This window comes from Cydia splendana, chromosome Z (genome assembly GCF_910591565.1).
Source record: "Cydia splendana chromosome Z, ilCydSple1.2, whole genome shotgun sequence".
Classification (NCBI taxonomy): domain Eukaryota; kingdom Metazoa; phylum Arthropoda; class Insecta; order Lepidoptera; family Tortricidae; genus Cydia; species Cydia splendana.
In genome coordinates this window covers 8,227,966-8,247,485 of record NC_085987.1, presented here as the reverse complement: position 1 = coordinate 8,247,485, position 19,520 = coordinate 8,227,966, and the positions used below count along the sequence as shown (strand labels likewise).

Sequence of the window (19,520 nt, the reverse complement as noted above, 5' to 3'; positions counted from 1 at the left end):
AAGCAGGATGTGCTACGGACCACGCTAAGTTTTTATGTCAAGTGCTACATAAAGTATGGAGCTGATAGGGATATGTATGCATTCTTAGTGCCAAGTTTGTGTAAAGTTAGCGTGGTAAGAGTCTAGGCATGCTAATTAAGAATCAGGTTTTCATATAAATAAATGGCTCTTCCACTTTATTAGTCACTCCAGTCGAAACCTGTATGCTTCCATCATTTATTCTTCTATCTAGTTTACAGTTTTTCGTATAAGTAACACTTTTTTTTAAACGTGATTACACAGTTTGATCGACACAGTGACCAGCGGCTTTTGCTTTTTAAACGTGATTACACAGTTTGGTCGACACAGTGACCAGCGGCTATTGCTTTTTTTATGAGAAAGATTGGTGTCGCGGCCGAAAGGGCCACGTCACCACCGAAGGTAACCAAAGACAAAAAGAAAAGGGAATCAGATAAATCGCGTTAAGTTTAGCTATATACGAGTCCCTATACTATATCCAATAACATTCTTACTTACGTTGTAAACGCGAAATCTGATTTCTTTATAACAGTAAAACTTGTAAACCATTTGAATTCGATTTTATTTAAAATATCTTAAACTTTAGGAATAGACATAGGCTGCCTGAGTTTGTTTATTTCTTCTCTTTGTGGATGTATAATACCTTATATAATACGTACTGATCCCTAGGTGGGAAAAGGCACGGACAATGCTAATGTGATCAGTTCGTAAAACATAAGCCATAACGTGACTGTGACTTAACATTACTTGTTAAGCTAGCAAAGCAACAGGGCACATTGCCAATGCATAAGGTGCCTAACCAATAGCATAAGTAGATACTCATTTTAATTATTTTTGGACATACGTCAAAATAATGATTAGTACCGAGAGTGTGGACGGTGGTACAGTCTCCTGCAATAATATGTTACTCTTCGAAGGCCGCAAAAATATGTGACACTCTTATATTTATGACTCTACAAATAAGATCGTGTCAAATATTGTTGAAGCTTTCGTTGTGTAACATGTAATTTCAGGTGGCTACTTATTAATAAAATAACATTTTGAAGTTCTAAACGAACTTGACGGCAAGATATGTCAAGTATGTACTTTCGTAAAGTGGATGATTGGTTAAGGTAAAAATAAATAATGTAACAAATAAAATACCAATACTATAAGTAGCGATAATTTATAAAGTGTATATTACAAATAATATGACACTACAATGACTCTTGGGCTATTTTTCACTTTTGACACTTATCGTACGGCTTTTTAGCACGGTCAGCGTCAGCAAGGAATGTCTGATTTTTAGAAAATTAATCCACGTGTTTTAGTGACATATAGTTAACTACAATTTTCAAATTAAGGTGCATTAGGGTAACTTCGGAACTATCACTAAACTAGAAGCACCTTGTACGACACGCTTTAAGGCGTTTTTGTAAGTGTCGCTCTTTAGATATTTGCAATTTCAGAAATAAAACCATATCCGAAGATGCCCCAAAAATAAGTGGGATACTCGTAGTATACATTTCACCGAGTATACGAGCCAATATTACACTTATTTTTTTACCAGTACTTACTGCACGAAATGTAAGCCCAATCGTTTAATATACTCGTATATGAGACTAGAAAATCAACATAAATTGTGAGTTATGAGATACGGTGTAGATATTATATACACTGTACGGTACTTATAGTGTACATGCTACATTTTATATAGGTATACTGTGCATTCAAGTTTGTCAATGACATTACTAAGAATAATGTGTTTCAGTTTCACATCTTAACATTGAGTGCTACGACAATACATTTGTTACTCGTTTTTCCACAATATTTAGTAGTCATAATCATAAGGTCACACTTTAATTCTTGATCCATTTAGGGTTCAAGCTAATTTGGTTGTCAATACCGTTAGTATGAAATGTCCAATGTGAACCCTAAAGTGAACCCTAAATGGATCAACAATTAAACTCCTTGACTGTACTTAAGTTCACTAAATTTTTATTGTACCTATGGGACAATTCATAATTTTCTCCCGAGTAACACTAGATTAGGTGAAGCAGGATTTGAGTCTTATATACGTGTATATAAAACTTGTATAGATTTAGAAATTATTTTTGCCGTAACGATACACTCTTGATTAAACTTGTAAATGCAATAGTGTAAGACTTAACGTTAAAAATGATTCCTTATTTAAATTTTATGAGGAAGTGTCCCACAACCACTGATAATAAATTACATGCCACTTTCTACTATCACGAATTGTTTATAAATAAAAAAATATATAAAAGAAACAATAATAAATTATGTAATGAATTCCAATCATATGTCTATCCATAGTAACTCTTGTGTTTCCACCTTAATATTCTATAATACATATTATGTACATTTCATCTAGGAAACAAATGAACAGTTCATTATGATTGATATAGCTTGTACCAATTTGTCTCATATTCAATAAATACTCTACCGAATGTTTGTGTTTGAATCGTAACCAGCGATCTAGTCATTCCAGTTCTCGCCCCAGCCTTCGCTCCCATCGGCGCCGTCGTCCGGGACGAAGTCCAGTTTACTGCTGGACGACAAGAGACTGTCGGCCGCGACTGCACTTATTGTTGCTTTTTCTATGACCGGGGTCATGTCCGCAAAGAAATCAAACTCATCCGCAGTTTTCTTTATATTTTCAAATTTCTGATTCTTTATGTCCAACTCTGAAATATCAATTATGTTTTTCTTTGCTTCTATTGCAGCTTTTTGTAGAAGTAAAGATTTAACCAATGGTTTTTTTATTGTGACTTCGCTACTGACGGCTAGAGGGATATCCTCAAACTCCTTGATATCTGGATGATTAAATACAGCGTTTTTTGCGTTGTTAGTGTTGTCCCAGTCACTCCAATCGTCTTCACTTGCATCTGCTACATTAGAATTTATTCTAACAGTTTCTATTTCTACTGACTCGCCACCCACCGGTGAAGGCCTTTCAATCAAATGTGAGATGTTCTCAGTGTCATAAACCTCAGCCTTCTCGTGATTATGTTTGAATATTTCTTCGGAACATGATAAGTCTTTGAGAGACTTCCTTTGTGTAAAAGTGTTATCAGGGGTCCGGCCCCGCGGCGGCGCATGAGGGCTGCTCTTTGAGTTGGGGCGCCCGTCTGTAAAGTATTTGGACCTCTTGCCGCCTATAACTGTGCTAGCTCCTAATATAGGTACTAGTTCACTCAAGCATATAAGAGTAGAAGCTACCAAGTTGTCATCTGTGTCTTTGATTCCGAGCAGTAACTGTAACAATGATAAACATTTTTTGAATATATATATATTTTGAAAGATATATAATTTTTACTAAAACAATCCATGTCATTTACCTCTGGAAGTATGTGTTGGGAGAGTTCTTCGTGTGAAAATACATGAACATATTTGGAAAAATGTGTTAGCAGCAACGTTCGTATTTGGCTGTCTCGAACTCCAAATAACTGCATAAGTCTTGGTTTAACATGTTCCTTAAACACGCTAATACTGAAAAATCCGGGGTATTCACAATTTTGTGACCGCTCTGGAAAAAAAACGAGATATTTTAATGTTTTAGTTTTTTGGTAGGTAATAACACTAGTAAAGTAAGTATATCTGTTATTATTACCATGCTTTGGTTTTAAGATGAATGGTATTACATCCTTTCTTGCTGTTTGGTCTAACATAGTTAACCTAGAAAGTAACAGACCACCCAATTGTTTTGCAACAGTTTCTTCGTGATAGCATTTAAGTGTCTCTAAAATGGTCGAAAAGAATTCGCTTCTTTCTTCTTCACTTTTCAGGGGTAGGAAATTAAGGAATTTATAAATAGATATAAATTCGTGATTAAAAAAGCTGTGCTGAAGGACCTCCGAGAGTCCAGGTCGCATGTCAGGGCTACTATGTTGAAGACTATTTCTGCAGTATTGTTTAAATTCTTTTAAATGGGGTACTTGATCTGAAAACAAAAGATTTATATGTCAGTTAATAAAAAGAGTATCTAATAACTAATAAGAATTGTTTAGATTCATTGTAACTGAGCCTTATCAGAATAGTAAATGTTCATGTAACACCTCACTTGCCTTTTTAATATTTTAACATTATACAAATCTGTCACAATCTGCTTTTATGATTACTAAACGTAAAATCCGACTTTCCTGGCCGCTGTAGCACAATAGTACAATAAAATTATTTGCATATTCTTCATTTAATGGTGCCATCTAGTTTTAAGATTTCTAAACTTTTTCTCAAAATGCTTTATTTATGCTTTAAATCTGCTTTTGACTATAACTACTGTCAGTCAAGTCCAATTTTACGTTTTGAAATTATAAATAACAGTAGGGTGTCAGTTTTCATACACAACTAAGTAACTAAAATGTAAAAATAATTACATGTACAACATTGTAAGGGGGCTGTAAGTCTTCTTAATTTACTAGACTTTGGCCTCATTGAAATAAGGTAGTATTTACCATCTTCGTGTCCAGCAAACACATCATCTACAAGGGCAGCAAAACCATACTGGTCCACATTCTTTGTGACCTCTTGGGAATCCTCATTAGGGTCTACAGCCTTGTCATATCTAAAGACAACATTTGATGTTTTACTGACGGGTTACAAATATTACATCAGTGCACACTCACAAAGTAAACTTTATCAAAGCATATACAATATAGCTTTATTTTTTAAGTATATCAAAATGTACAACAAACTGCTTTATAAGACCAGCTAAAATATATTGTACAAGATAATACAGTGTAAACTCCATGTAACATTAACATCACTCCATAAAATGTTTCACTCCCTATAACCAGGCCTCCGTCACACGCTCAAGGCCACGCGCTATATGCCTACCGCTCGGCGTATCGTCGACGATACAACCGACAGAGGGCCGCCGAACGCCCGCCTGAACGCTCGCACCGCACGTTTCCCGCGCTTACGCTTCGAAATGCCGAAACCACGTAATTATTGTACAGTAAATGGGTGTAAAAGTAAAAAAACAAAGGAAAAAGCCTATAATAAAGATTCATCTTTTTATGGCGGGCTGAAGGTCCCACCTGAAACGTTTAATAATTATATTGAAGGGTTAGAAAAAGTATTTTTAAATAATTTTGACGACGTAATAATTAATCGGCCTGGTAGCACCGTATTACAACTTTTAAAAACCGTTGATTTTCCGTTGCTTTGCTCCTGAGTATTTATTAAAATTATTTACGCGATTTAGGATATTTACAACTATAAAATGTAATAACAGAGGATTCCGACAAGGGAAAAAAATATAAATCATTATATAAGACTAAAACATATTTCATTGACTAATAAAAAATATGGTTGACCCGCCACATTCGTTTTATTACAATAATCATCATAGGTAGATGCCTACAACCCTAGCGCATTCTTACGATGACGCGTTAGCACGTGACTCGCACGGCGGGCAACACAGTCTCGACTCTTTGTGCGCGTACTTATGGTACATTTCTTCTTGTCCTGAGCAGCAGGTATTATTATTAAGGTTTTGTAGGCTATTATAGCGTAGGTATTTTCGCTTTTGTTTGGGAATGAAGTATCTGTTACGTAGTAACTATTTATTAATCTGTGCTATAACATTGACATTTTTGGGTCTAGTTTGTTTACTTTACTATTAATTTATCTTAATTTAACAAAAACTCTCTATAACGTCAAAAAGTGTCCGGTCACTTGAGTGTCACTATATAGAATTTACACTGTACTAATATTTTAGATTATAGTACAATAAACATTATCACCAACCTATGTATCCGAGCATGTTTCAAATAAGCAGATGTAAGTTCTTGAAACGAGCAGAGATACTGCAAGCCGCCAAGTTTCCATTGTCCATCTCCAGTGACATATATGGCTTGCATACTAACGTTGTTGTGTGACATTCCAGCCTGGTAACAAGTCAAATTATCCAAATTAAAAAAAAAACGGTGGCCCCTACTTTATTACTTTTGCTAGCAACATTGCCACCTAAATCTGTCATTTTGAACTTCTAAGGGCCACTTGCACCATCCAGGGTTAGCCACTAACTCAGAGTTAACTGTTAACCCAGGGTTAAGTTGTACTGGTAAATCCAGGTTTAACTGGTTAACCCCAAGTTAGTGGCTAACCCAGGATGGCACAAGTGGCCCTAATTGTTTTATGTACCCTATGTCACTCTCTCAAATGAGGCAAATCAAATGACGCTTAATATGTTGATGTATGACAAGCAGGATTGGCTGTAGGGTGTGAGAAAATAATTAGACATACATGCATACACCTGAAAATTATGACTCTCCTTTAGCTGTGATAGTTTACTTTATAGTTGCTAAGTAGTAACCTAAATAATACCCATAATACTCTTTTACTATCAGAAAATATATTTGCTTTATTTAAAAATAAGCACACAAGACAAGTTTAAAAAATATTTTGTAAGTGACTCAACTAAAATATATTATATAAAAATAACCAGACCTGTTGGTGTAAAAATACTAATGCTCTCAATATGTTATTCAAGCCAATGCATATCTGCAGCGGAGTCAAGGAGCCAAGCACCTGTGTCAGTGGCTGCACATACTCTGTGGCTAGGTAAATAGTTGATCTTTGCTGCCATGCTGACACATAGCGCAAGATACATGGGTGTCTGTACTTCAACAAGTTCTGAAAACAAGGGTTAACAGTTTATGCTTAATGTAGTGACTTTGCACCATCTGTAATTAATATTGTGTATTATTAATGATGTTAGGTTTAGTTTGTTAGTTAAGTTCCAGAGATATATACCTAATGTTCTTAAGAACAGTCTTACCAATATACCAAATGTAAAGAGATAACATTTTATGCTAGACATAAATATTTCGTGGTATTTAAATGAGAAAATTGCTGTTTATTGATAAGAAACAGGAAAAAGTACATACATTAGAGAATTTTTCCAGAGGTGTTGACACTGTCCATAGCGGCCCCGATACCACTTCCCCTTTAAAAACAGACACGGAACCATCACTTTTTAAGCTAAAATAACTACAACTATCGTTTATTGTCGCTCTATAATGGGCCCAAAAGTCTGTAATCTCAGCTGCCTTCTCTTCAATCTCCAAACCACTTAGTTGTGAACCCTCATTGCCCATCATGCGGGTGTTTTGTTAAGTCTATAATTCTTTAGACATTTAGCAAATGAAATTAACTTGAGCAGGCACAGTATTCTAAAAGTTCGGGATAATCTAAATATTTTAACCTTGTTCGTTCTGTCACTCTGTGTCGTGAGTGAGTCGTGTCAGTCGGTGCGCTGCGTTTCGTTTGGTCGTCAACCGTATGTCCGACGTAATAGTGTCTACAGACGGCCGTACCGGACCGCGACCTTGGTGTAGTCAAAATATCTCTTTCTCACTCTCACTATAACGGCGTCCTTAAAACGGCGGACCACCTTACAAACTATTTTGTAAATACAGTGGATTTCGGATATAACGACGATGAAGGGACCACCGAAATTTCGTCGTTATATCCGGAAGTCGTTTTAAATTTAAATCCGAAACGTTAGTAGTTTTTTTTTATACCATCGCCCATGCTGTTAACTATACATCGGTGGACATTATGCCTTTTGTAATAAGGACCTCCGATGTACAGTTAGGAGTGTTGCTGTTTGTACGTTTCGAACGAGTGTTCAGTAGGGCTACCGCCAATACCGAAAATCGTCAATTGCGGGCATTTTTCTCTGTCACTCTAATTACGCCTTCATTGGAGTAAAAGAGTAAGATCCCCGCAATTTGCGAATTTCGGTTTTCGCGGTAGCCCCTCAGGCTATACCCCTACCTAGTTAATATCTACCTATAAACAAAAGGTCACCACATTTGCTAACCATCTGTCGATGTAAACAAAAGATAAGAAAGTAAAACTCTATTGTTCTTTGACGATTGACTCCGGTCGCAATATCTGCATGGGATTTCTAAGAACTTGTTCAAATGGTTCATTAAAAACCGTCGCTACACCCGAATTCGGCGCTACAGCCGAAGTCGCTATATCCATATGAATCTTGTACTAAAATATGCTTTAAATTCATGGGACTTGGATTTTACGTCGCTATAGCCGAATGGTCGCTACAACCAAGGTCGTAATAAATGAAATCCACTGTAGGTTATCTCCCATAGAAGGTAGGATCGTATAGAAATGGTATACGCGTGCCTCCGTGAGGGACAAAACATACGCAAATGGGACACTGTGATTGGTCGAATTCATTTGTTGCCCTCCATTATACATACTAAAAAATAGGTGGGGAACAAATAAAATGTGAGACTGTGACAAGGACAAACAATAATAGCTCTTTCGCTGCTACTCCTACTTAAAGATACATAAGACTATCCCGTTCTGTCAGTTACCCCCACCACTCACGCCAGATCCAGGTATATCCTAGATTCATGTTATCTCCAAATTTATAGATGGTCAAGCAGTTCTTGTCAGTAGAAAAAGGCGGCAAATTTGAAAAATGTAGGCGCGAAGGGATATCGTCTCATAGAAAATTTGAATTTCGCACCTTTTTCTACTGACAAGTTTTGCTTGACCATCTATAGATAACAGATTGCTGTGGCCTATTCTATAAAGCTACAAGTTACAATTTACAAGCGGAAGTCTCTTTCTGACCCTATGTGTTAGAACGAGACTTCCGCTTGTAAATTGTAACTTGTAGCTTTATAAAATAGGCCACTGGAATTCCATTGTTGTGTTAAGGCCCCAGTACACAATGGGCCATCGCCGGCCACTCCAAGGGACGCAGCCTTGAGGTAGAATGAGATAGCAATATCACTTTTTTTTACAAATTTAGTTTTACATGTTGGCACTATTGACCTAGGATTATACTACTCCGCCTTTCTCATTATCTGTCTATTCATCCGCTGTCAAATAGATTTTGGAAGATTCGGTTGGAGGAGAAAATATTTCAGGATTGGAGGTTGGGCCAGTAAAAATGGCTTCAGCTTTACTGAAAAAGGCAATTCTAACTAATCCAAATGTAGTACGTAAGACGGCTGCAATATTTTGCAATGCAGCACGGAACCGTAAGTCCGTTTTTAAGTGATGTCGATAAATTGTACTTGTTATGGTTGTTACGTCACTTCTTTTATTCGTAGATTGGAATTATCAGTACAAACCTGGCCCATACCCGGTAACCATGGAACAGCGCGAAGCGGCAGCCAAGAAGTATGGATTGAGCATAGAGGAATATCACCCGTACCCCGAGGAAATGGGTTATGGCGACTACCCAAAGATGCCTGATATCGGCGCTGACTCCAAAGACCCCTTCTATCCGTACGATCAACCAGAGCTGAAGAGGAATTTCAACGAACCCGTAAGAAATTCACCAGCTGCAACATATTTCACATGTATCACAGACATTGATCCAGGGGCGTATTTACCCTAGGGCCATCCGGGCCATGGCCCGGGGCGCCAACCTCCAGGGGCGGCATATGCCAACCCCCAGGGGCGGCATATGCCGCCCCTGGCGGATTGCATTTTATTTTTCTTCCTTGACTTCTGGGCGGCGAAACGTATTGGCCCGGGGCGCCAAATTTCAAAATACGCCCCTGCATTGATCACCTTCATTGTGTGTATACCGACTTAATGCCTGATGTCCCAGGCACGTCACTCAGGTTTTCTAAAATAGAAGGTATCAGTGAATTGGTTGATATATGTAGAAATATGTCAGCTGTGTTTGTCAAATGACAGAGTTGTGATAGCACTCTTGAGATACCTAAGTAATTTAATTTTCTCTTGTAGATGCATGCCCGAGCTGAAATTTTTGGGGAAGACCGCTATGACATAAGTATGAGACCCCGCTTTCCTGTATGGTACCAGGCTATGTGGTTCTTTGGAGTTGTTGGAGGTTGCTTTGCCCTGTACTTCTACCTTGAAGACATGAAGATGGGAAGGCCTGTGACCATCAAACAGTACCCTAAAGATGGACCACACTATACCTTCTGTAATTAATTATTTTTTTCAGCTGTGTTTAACTGTTTAGAAGTTAAATCGGAGAGTTAGCTTGATTAAATCATTACTTTTTTTTTCTGAAAGTTGGTTTTTAATTTATTATATTATACTTTATAATTTTATTTTTTCCCCATCATGGAACAATGGTGTTCCAGACATTAGGCAGGTGTGCGCGGAGCCAAAGAAAACACGTAAATGCCCTTTTGACACTTTAATGAAATGTAAGGGGTGTCATGGGACGCATGCAGAGGTAGCACCTGCCAAGGTGTAAAATCTATAAAGATTTGATGAAATCTAAAATTAATCAAGCTATGGGGTGAAAGCGAACTAAACAGGGCTATGGGATACTGGACGTCTGCCTAATAAAACAGTATATTATAATTCTATTTCCAGCAGCCCCAGAAGGGGATGCCTCACCCCCACACAAAGCTGAGGGTAGAAAGGTGTCACTGGACTTTAAACATATAGCCAACTCGCCACTTACGTTTCCACATCTACTCTCGAGAACGCAGCTTTCGGGATCCACTCTGGACTGGTTAAGGCAAGCCAGAGGCAGAGAATCCGTCCAACACACCCACCTTTCGTGGGACAGAACTCCCCAGGAGCACTCGGGGCATGGGGAGTAGCGACCAATGAAACATGTAGATAGGTACATATTACATTTAACTTTGCCAGAGTTGCAAGGGTGCTTCCATGCCATGTGCTTCTTATGAAACAGCTAGAGAACTACTATGATTGTTTTGAACAATAATAATAATTGTTAGTATAACAAAGGTATTGTGTCTATTGTTAATGGTCAACCACAAATTACTAGCCCAAATTAGGTAGTATATAGTGGAATGCTTTTAAACAAATATGAAAGTAACTCCCTAGAATCATCATCTTCCTCCCGAGAATTGGCGTAGGCACTAGTTTTTACGAAAGCGACTGCCATCTGACCTTCCAACCCATAGGGTAAACTAGGCCCTATTGGGATTAGTCCGGTTTCCTCACGATGTTTTCCTTCACCGAAAAGCGACTGGTAAATATCAAATCATATTTCGTACATAAGTTCCGATAAACTCATTGGTATGAGCCGGGATTTGAACCCGCGACCTCCGGATTGAAAGTCACACGCTCTTACCGCTAGGCCACCAGTGCTTTTTTTAAATTAATTCCCTACAATAAGGTCTAAAATAAAAACAACATATTTAGGTTCATCATAATAAGTTTTTGGCAAAAATTTCATTTTTGGTACAAGCTTTTATCACTGGCTGTACTTTTCTTACGACAGACAACTAATACTCATCGAGACAATTCTAAAAACCCCTAACACAATTAGGTTCGTTGTTTCATCACAGTGTTCCTATGGCCACCTCCTGTCTCCATCATCAGATCAGTTCGACAGTACCATATTATTGTATTGTCATCAGAACTACATACAGCTGCCAATTTTCATGACGCTACGATCCTTGGAAGATGGTTAAATTAGTTACCTTAGATTCCATTACATAGTTACATACAAGTCTAGAGTTCCTATGGCCCACTCCTGTCTCCATCATCAGATCAGTTCGACAGTACCATATTATTGTATTGTCATCAGAACTACATACAGCTGCCAATTTTCATGACGCTACGATCCTTGGAAGATAGTTAAATTAGTTACCTTAGATTCCATTACATAGTTAGTTACATACAGGTCGACCTAATAAAAGCTTGTTACATTACATAGTTAGTTACATACAGGTCGACCTAATAAAAGCTTGTTAAAAATGTGCTAATTAGTATGTAGTTGACAGGCTATGATAGACTTTATACTTCTATTGTAATTTCTGTGTCAGGTTTAATTGATGCCAATTACCTTGGTATTCTGAACTATGTACAAACATCATACAAATGTTTTGGCCTTAACTACATACAAGACCTGTTTTGAACTTGTGTGATACATGAAACCACAGGAGAAACAGGAACAATTGCAGTATTAAAAACCAAAAGGTGAAATAATAAAACTGCCTTTTATGAAATAATGATTTTATGTATAGCCTTATCAATTACAATTAAAATTAACTATTTATATATACTAGTAAAATATTCATCTTCTAGGTCATACAGATCAGCGGCAATATCATCTCGTAAGGACATCAGTTTCTGGTCACACTCTTGCTGCTTAGTCCTGAAGAGTTTTGAGTTCTGAGTAATAGCTTCATTAACTGATGGAAAGTCGTTTAAAATCAAATATTGTTTTATATCAGACACCAGCTTCATTAGGGATTCTCCAGCTCGCACTGAAACATATTTGAATGCACATTAGGACTTATTAGACATGTTTGCTTAGGCAGAGCCAGCGAGGGGGCTGCAGAACACATATAACCTTATTACTAACTGAACTTGTCACTTCCTGTTACAAGTGTGTAGTTTTCAGCCGCAGGCTTTTCAACTCTGACGATAATCCAATGTAAACCAACTCCAATAAATTCACATTGATTATCTATACCAATAAGAGAAGTAGGTTCATGAAAGTAATAATATATGAAGGAAATTACCAATATTAGCAGCTCTAACTTGCATTTCAAATGTGTCTTGTTCTATTTGGGTCATCCTGTTCAATTGAGATTCATTTTCGCCTTTAGCCAGTTTGATGATCTCTGAAAATATAATTGTCGATTTAGTACTATCGCCGCCCAGGCTTCGCACGGGTTACACAAAACCTTAACATATTATACACCTAAACTTTCCTCAAAATTCGTAGAGTAGTTTTGGAGTTTATCGCCAACAAGCATACACACAAACAGATAGACGCGGCGGGGGACTTTGTTTTATAAGGTGTAGTGATAGAGCATTGCATTATGCCCATAGTATTGATGAAATGTTTAAATTACATTTTGTACTAAAAAAGTAACAGAAATACTGTTTTAACTGTAAATTATAACCAGTTGTACCTTCAAAATTGTCGAGCATACTCTTTACATCTTCTTTCAACCGAGTAGTGTAGGATTTCAATAACGCTTCTTTGTTTTGAGGCAAATTTCTATGCATATTTCAGGGCAACGCAAATTACACGGTGGTGTTTCGAAATATAATTACTGTAATATTTTTAAATACACTAATTGCATTAAAGCATCAACAATTTTATTATCATGGATGACAGACTGACAGTACAGCACCAGCAGGGTTGCCAACTCCAATTTTTTTTTACCCCTAGAGCTCAACTTAAAAACCCCTAAAACTGTACTATTGTTTTGGAAAAACCACTAAATAAAAAATAAATAAATTATACGTTTAATTAATTCTTTATTTATCCATTTTCCAGAATTTCGCACATTAAATCATTTTCAACCGGTTTGACATTTTTAGAATTTTTCTATGATCATACATATGAACGTTATTTTTTTTTATTTGTCATGCTCTGAAAGAGGATCATTGTTGTTCTAAAAGGTGTGCAGAAAATGATACGTTTCTGCAGTAGAGCATTTTAGGTTCCAAGTAAGATTTTATTATTTTTTTTACGATAATCAATTGAAATTTGGGTATAAAATTTGGAATTTGTTATACAATTTCCATTCTGATATTTGACTCCCCATTCCATAAATAACGATACTTTTGCCTAAATAATTAGTGAAAATACCCTCAAAAAATGCTATAAAAATTTATACTTAGTCATGTTTTAAAAAAACACATGCATTTTACTTTCCTCGTATTCGAAATGAAAAGTAGAGTGTTTAACTCGGGTGAAAGGCATCATTTCAGGCTCGGACTATTAGCCAAACTACCTCGGCGGAAATGAGTGCCTTTCATCCCTTGGTTAACAATCTACTATTAACTATAACATTTTATTGGTTGGAGTAAATGTCACGCAAGATTATAAGGTAAATTATAAGGTAAAGGTAAAGGAGTAAATTACACGACACTTTTGGTGGAGCCCAACACTTGTAGCCGTAATAGACTACCGCACGTAAGTACTCTGCCTCTCCCTGCTCCGCCGTACTTGCTTGCTTTTAATTATTGCTTATATATGTATATATGTACCGGTACATACGGAGTTTCCAGTCGTCTTCCGTATGAAATGACATGTGCAAACGGTACAGCTCTACGAATGTGTATAGCGACGTCCCACGTCCCGTTCACACAGGTCATTTCGTAAGGAAACCGGGTAAAAATTCCGTATGTATGTGGCCGGCCTATCACCTCCCGACCCGACAAGGGGGCCCGACCAAAAGTATGGTCTAAACCGCCTTTAAAGCGACGAAAGATCATACAACCACGTTACAAATCACTGTATAGCGTAAATCCGAACGTTCAGCCGTGTATTTCCTTCTCAGTCGAACTTGCGAGTTCAAGCAACACAGAGTGGGATACACTATGGTATCGATAACGTTTCATTCCCAGTATAGTATGTAGCTTCTCACATCGTGAACACTTTTTCCATATCACACAAACATGGTATAGAAAAATCCCTAAAAAAACCACTAAAAATATTTAGCCCCTAAAAAAACCCCTAGCTGGTTTTTTTTTCCCCTAGATCTAGTGGTAAAACCACTAAGTTGGCACCCCTGAGCACCAGTACAGCCAATCCACAGATGAGTTAATTGTCATAAGTTTATTGTCTATGGTTAAGGTAGCATTCAAAATCAAGTAATAATAAAAAACCGCCTGAACACCAAAGAGTAGTATAATATTGCTGAACACGCACATGTTCAGCAATATTATGGCTCCTCTACACGAATGGCCAACGCCGGCCAATCCAAGGGACGCAGCCATGCGGTAGACTGAGATAGCAATATCACTTGCTCCCTCTAATGCATAAATGCGTCCCTTGGATTAGCCAGCGTTGGCCATTCGTGTAGAGGAGCCATTATGGATACCCGAATCCAATCGGTAGAGCTCCAAACGTGTCCAAACACGAACGGTTGATTGTGTGAACACGTGCTCGAGACCCATGACGCGCTCGCGCCCCGGTCGTATGCCAGCGTCCAAGTGCTGGCGCTTGCAGACGGCGCAGCCCATGTGACATAGTGGTTATATACTAGCAAAAAGCAGAGCTTTGTAAGGGCTCGCGGAGTTTTTCTACCTAAACGTACCGGACCGCCATTTTGATCCAATCTGAGGCTTGTTTCATGTTCGATCGAGAGGGAACGTAATAACTCAACTATAAGTGAGAGCAAGAAAGAAATATACCTACTAACCGAACCCCGGTTGCTATCCGGTACGCCTGTCTGTTAGTGTTACAGCTTTTACTTTGTCCATTGAAAACGTGTCCAGACGACAAAATCAAATTGCCAATATCATCCACACGTAATATACAATTTCATAAGTACTTATTACAGCCTACAAGGTCGCCCAGTACTTTTTGTAAGGAACCCAACTGGCTTTCCTACATAATGTTGGGTCAGCGAGCCAATGTCCTTGAATTTATTTTTGCGTCCACTCCACACAATTGAGCACTCCGCACATAAACAAACACACACAGTTCCACTAGGTACAGCCAGGGTTCAGTATCAGCTCTATCTTGGGTACTGCTCTTCCAAATGCTCATTAAGACGTGTCAGATGACCAAAACAGCGTGTGCCTATGTTGCACCAAACCTGAGTTCCACTAGGTACAGCCAGGGTTTAGCATCAGCTTTATCTTGGGTACTAATCTCCTAAGTGCTCATCAAGACGAGTCGGATAACCAAAACAGCGTGTGCCTATGTTGCACCAAACCTGAGTTCCACTAGGTACAGCTAGGGTTCAACATCAACTTTATCTAGGGTACTACTCTCCTAAGTGCTCATCAAGACGAGTCGGATGACCAAAACAGCGTGTGCCTATATTGCAACAAATCTGAGTTCCACTAGGTACTGCCAGGGTTCAGCATCAGCTCTATCTTGGGTACTGCTCTTCCAAGTGCTCATCATGACGAGTCTCATGTCCAAAACAGCGTGTGCCTATGTTGCACCAAACCTGAGTTCCACTAGGTACAGCCAGGGTTCAGCATCAGCTCTATCTTGGGTACTACTTTCCTAAGTAATCATCAAGACGAGTTGCATGACCACAACAGCGTGTGCCTATGTTGTATAAAACCCGAGCTCCATTAGGCACTGTCAGGGTTCAGCATCAGCTATCTTGGGTACTGGTGTACCCAGTGATCATCTTGACTAGTCGGATTTCCAAAACAGCGTGTGTCTATGTATGTTGCACCAAACCCGAGCTCCACTAGGTACTGCCAGGGTTCGGCATCAGCTCTATCTTGGATACTACTCTCCTAAGTGCTCATCAAGATGAGTCGGATGACCAAACCATAATGTGCCTTTGTTACACCAAACCTGAGTTCCACTTGGTACTGCCAGGGTTCTGGGTCATTTTGCTGAACTACACGCCGACGTTGCAATTGGCGTGCAGTCGGCGTGCAGTTCCCATACAAGTTGAAGTCGGATTGTAGTCCGTCTGTATCGGCCCTAAGTCACTGAAGTTCGTATTAATATGCTTACTCGTATCTTTATTTATAATTTTAGCAGTTCCAAGCAATATTATACAGGGTGGAAAGGCACGACGATCCTTTCCGGAAATGGGAGATAGTTTAGCCTAAGCTCTATATTTTCTCCATAGAAACTATGTTAATATGGGCAACCGTTTCTAAATTATGACCTTTTAAACATCCACGCAAAAAACTACTTTGTTCTAACCCTAACAGGTGACAGGGTCAATGAACTTACTTGTAAACAATCAGTATTCGACAGGAAATTATGCTAATTTGTTGCCATCTAACCATTTTTAGGTCTGCTTACAGCACGGTAAGAATCATTGCAGGATTTTCGCTTTCTTAGTGGTTCCACTTGTTCAATACTTGAATGAAATAGTTATGTTATTCCTTAATATTAATAATACTAACCACAACATTGTTTACAACGACAGTTCAAATGGTGACATTGACAACCACTCAAAAGTACGCAATCGTCTTATAAATATCTCTGGTTTCCTTGACTGATAAAAAGGTTTTAGTTTCTTAACACGTTTCACAAAATTATTTTCGAATAATTGGAAACTATTTAAAATAATAAAAAATTACATGTAGGTTGTGTTAGTTGCACCAAATGAACTTGCAAAAATGAAATACTAAGAATAAATCAAGAATAAATACTTCTTCAATACCAAACTAACAAACCTTCTTGCGTGGTAGGAAATAGACAAGACGTCTGATGTTTGAAATTAAATTTTCATTGAACTATACTTATTGAATGTCATATTCTTCAAATAAAAATGTTAGATGCTCGTGGCTATTTAAATTTGTGGGGCTGTGTAAAAGATATGGTGTACCAAACCAAACGGAATGTGAAACTGCGGACGAAATGAGACAAAGGCTAATTGGTGCTTTCTGCGGAGGATAAATGACGAAGAGCATACACTATATCGCATGTGCATCGACATACTCGGGTACGGGCTGCGGCGGCGTTGTAATACACGGAGGTACATTTGAACACCGTATGTGAAAAGAAGATAGTATTAAATATTGGAAAAAAGTAATTATCTAAGAAAGTAATAAAATTGTTTGTAATATTTTTGCATGCATTTGATTTATTTGACATTTATGCGTCATTCATACATCATTGCGATACTGTCAACGATCGGAAAAAAGTGTAAAGTCCCGAGCTTTCCCGACGGAGATCCTTAATCTAGCCGTCATGTGCACATGCTATAGGGTTATCACCACAGTTAAAAAGTAGTATTTTTGCAATTTTAATTTTTTACTCAATTAACGATTCTTACCATTACCAATAGTCTCTGTATCACTTAAACGACCTAATACTTCTGGGAAGGATCGTCGTGCCTTTCCACCCTGTATAGTAACACTAAAGGCGCCTTTCATTGATTACGTAAGACAATTTTTGCCAGTTTTTGACCCCCTCCCACCCCTATGTAAGAAATAATAAGAATAGGCTGACCCCTTCCCCCTCCCACCAATATAATTTATTTTCAAAAAAATATTTTTATGAATGTTTATTTGTACCTGTACAAAGGTACTTGAGCTCGTTTAAGCTAAAGTGTTATCCAGACGGGACTGATCAAATCGGTTGATTTCATCAGAAATTAATGGTATTTGCATCCGCACCTCCTGATTCGATCAGGCAATTGAATCAGATTGGCGAAAAATTGACTAATCTGGATACGCCTTAACCACCCTTAACTCTGCAGTTTGCACCGTGTTTGATAGCATAGATAGAGTGTCGAAGTATTATTTTAAACGTCATAATTTCATAGAAATTAAATAATATTGCATCTTTGTGATCTTACGTAAGAACTATGAAAACCCCCTCCCGTCCCCTTGTTCGACCCCCCTCCACCCCAAAATCGTCTTACGTAATAAATGAATGGCGCCAAAACTGTTTCTCTAACTGAAAATACCCGATTTAGGTTTGCTAAAACAACATGACTGATCAGTTCATCAGCGTCACAGAACATACGAGTAAATTGACCTCCGCAGTGAATATACTATGATTGTTCTAGTAGGTATATTCACAGAAACTTAATTGCTAAATTGGGAATCAAACCAAGCGAAGCGAGGTGGGTTGAATCCAAAATTTTAACCCACGTTTGTATTGGCGTAAGCGCCATCAACATTATTGAAATTGAAAACCCCACATAGGTAGGTATCGTATTGTCTGAGTATCCACAACACAAGGCTTCTTGAGCTTACTGTGGGGCTTAGTCAATTCATGTAAGAATGTCCAATATTTATTTATTTATTTATTTACTACTATAGTTCGTTTTTTTTAGCATTAGAAATAAGGTAAACTTACAATCTTGATGTGTCTTTTAATTGAAAAACACGTTTTAAAAATAAGTTACGGCAAATATGTAACAATTATGAATCTAATACGATCATTTATATTCTTCTGCTTTCATAAGTAATAGTTACTGATTTTTAAAAAGCGTTTTTCAATTAAAATACATGCCATGATCGCTTACCTTCTTTCAAGTTCTTTCTAATGCTAAAAAAAACGAACTATAACTACTAAATAATTGTGTTTAGCACGAATGTTAATTCATTGTTTTGCCAACAGATGGCGCTAGTAGTAATACAAAGTGTTATTCCTTTATTTTATTTTTTTAGGTTTATAAAATGATATTTTTATGTTTGATAACACATCTAGACATGAATTTAAATTACTGTGTTAAATTTCAAACCTATAAGTGCGATAGTTTTTTAGGGTTCCGTACCCAAAGGGTAAAACGGGACCCTATTACTAAGACTTCGCTGTCCGTCCGTCCGTCCGTCCGTCCGTCCGTCCGTCCGTCCGTCTGTCACCAGGCTGTATCTCACGAACCGTGATAGCTAGACAGTTGAAATTTTCACAGATGATGTATTTCTGTTGCCGCTATAACAACAAATACTAAAAACAGAATAAAATAAAGATTTAAATGGGGCTCCCATACAACAAACGTGATTTTTGACCAAAGTTAAGCAACGTCGGGAGTGGTCAGTATTTGGATGGGTGACCGTTTTTTTTTTGCTTTTTTTTGTTTTTTTTTTTGCATTATGGTACGGAACCCTTCGTGCGCGAGTCCGACTCGCACTTGCCCGGTTTTTCCGTA

General features: G+C 37.9%; 3 protein-coding genes across 3 annotated transcripts; 1 reads left to right on the top strand and 2 right to left on the bottom strand.

Moving 5' to 3' along the window:
- Window positions 1-1,169: 1,169 nt before the first annotated feature.
- LOC134804990 (protein-associating with the carboxyl-terminal domain of ezrin) lies at window positions 1,170-7,252 on the bottom strand. The gene is made up of 7 exons (XM_063778278.1): window positions 6,912-7,252; window positions 6,472-6,657; window positions 5,770-5,909; window positions 4,473-4,582; window positions 3,632-3,961; window positions 3,360-3,547; window positions 1,170-3,276 (listed from the first exon to the last, which is right to left on the bottom strand). The coding sequence occupies exons 1-7, from the start codon at window positions 7,122-7,124 to the stop codon at window positions 2,497-2,499; spliced, it is 1,947 nt and encodes a 648-aa protein (XP_063634348.1). The 5' UTR covers window positions 7,125-7,252; the 3' UTR covers window positions 1,170-2,496.
- Window positions 7,253-8,867: 1,615 nt separating this feature from the next.
- Window positions 8,868-10,052, top strand: LOC134805219 (NADH dehydrogenase [ubiquinone] 1 beta subcomplex subunit 8, mitochondrial). The gene is made up of 3 exons (XM_063778528.1): window positions 8,868-9,041; window positions 9,114-9,331; window positions 9,760-10,052. Exons 1-3 carry the CDS (start codon window positions 8,951-8,953, stop codon window positions 9,967-9,969), a joined length of 519 nt encoding a protein of 172 aa, XP_063634598.1. The 5' UTR covers window positions 8,868-8,950; the 3' UTR covers window positions 9,970-10,052.
- Window positions 10,053-11,962: 1,910 nt separating this feature from the next.
- LOC134805370 (mediator of RNA polymerase II transcription subunit 22) lies at window positions 11,963-13,093 on the bottom strand. The gene is made up of 3 exons (XM_063778705.1): window positions 12,888-13,093; window positions 12,492-12,593; window positions 11,963-12,233 (listed from the first exon to the last, which is right to left on the bottom strand). The coding sequence occupies exons 1-3, from the start codon at window positions 12,982-12,984 to the stop codon at window positions 12,016-12,018; spliced, it is 417 nt and encodes a 138-aa protein (XP_063634775.1). The 5' UTR covers window positions 12,985-13,093; the 3' UTR covers window positions 11,963-12,015.
- Window positions 13,094-19,520: the final 6,427 nt, after the last annotated feature.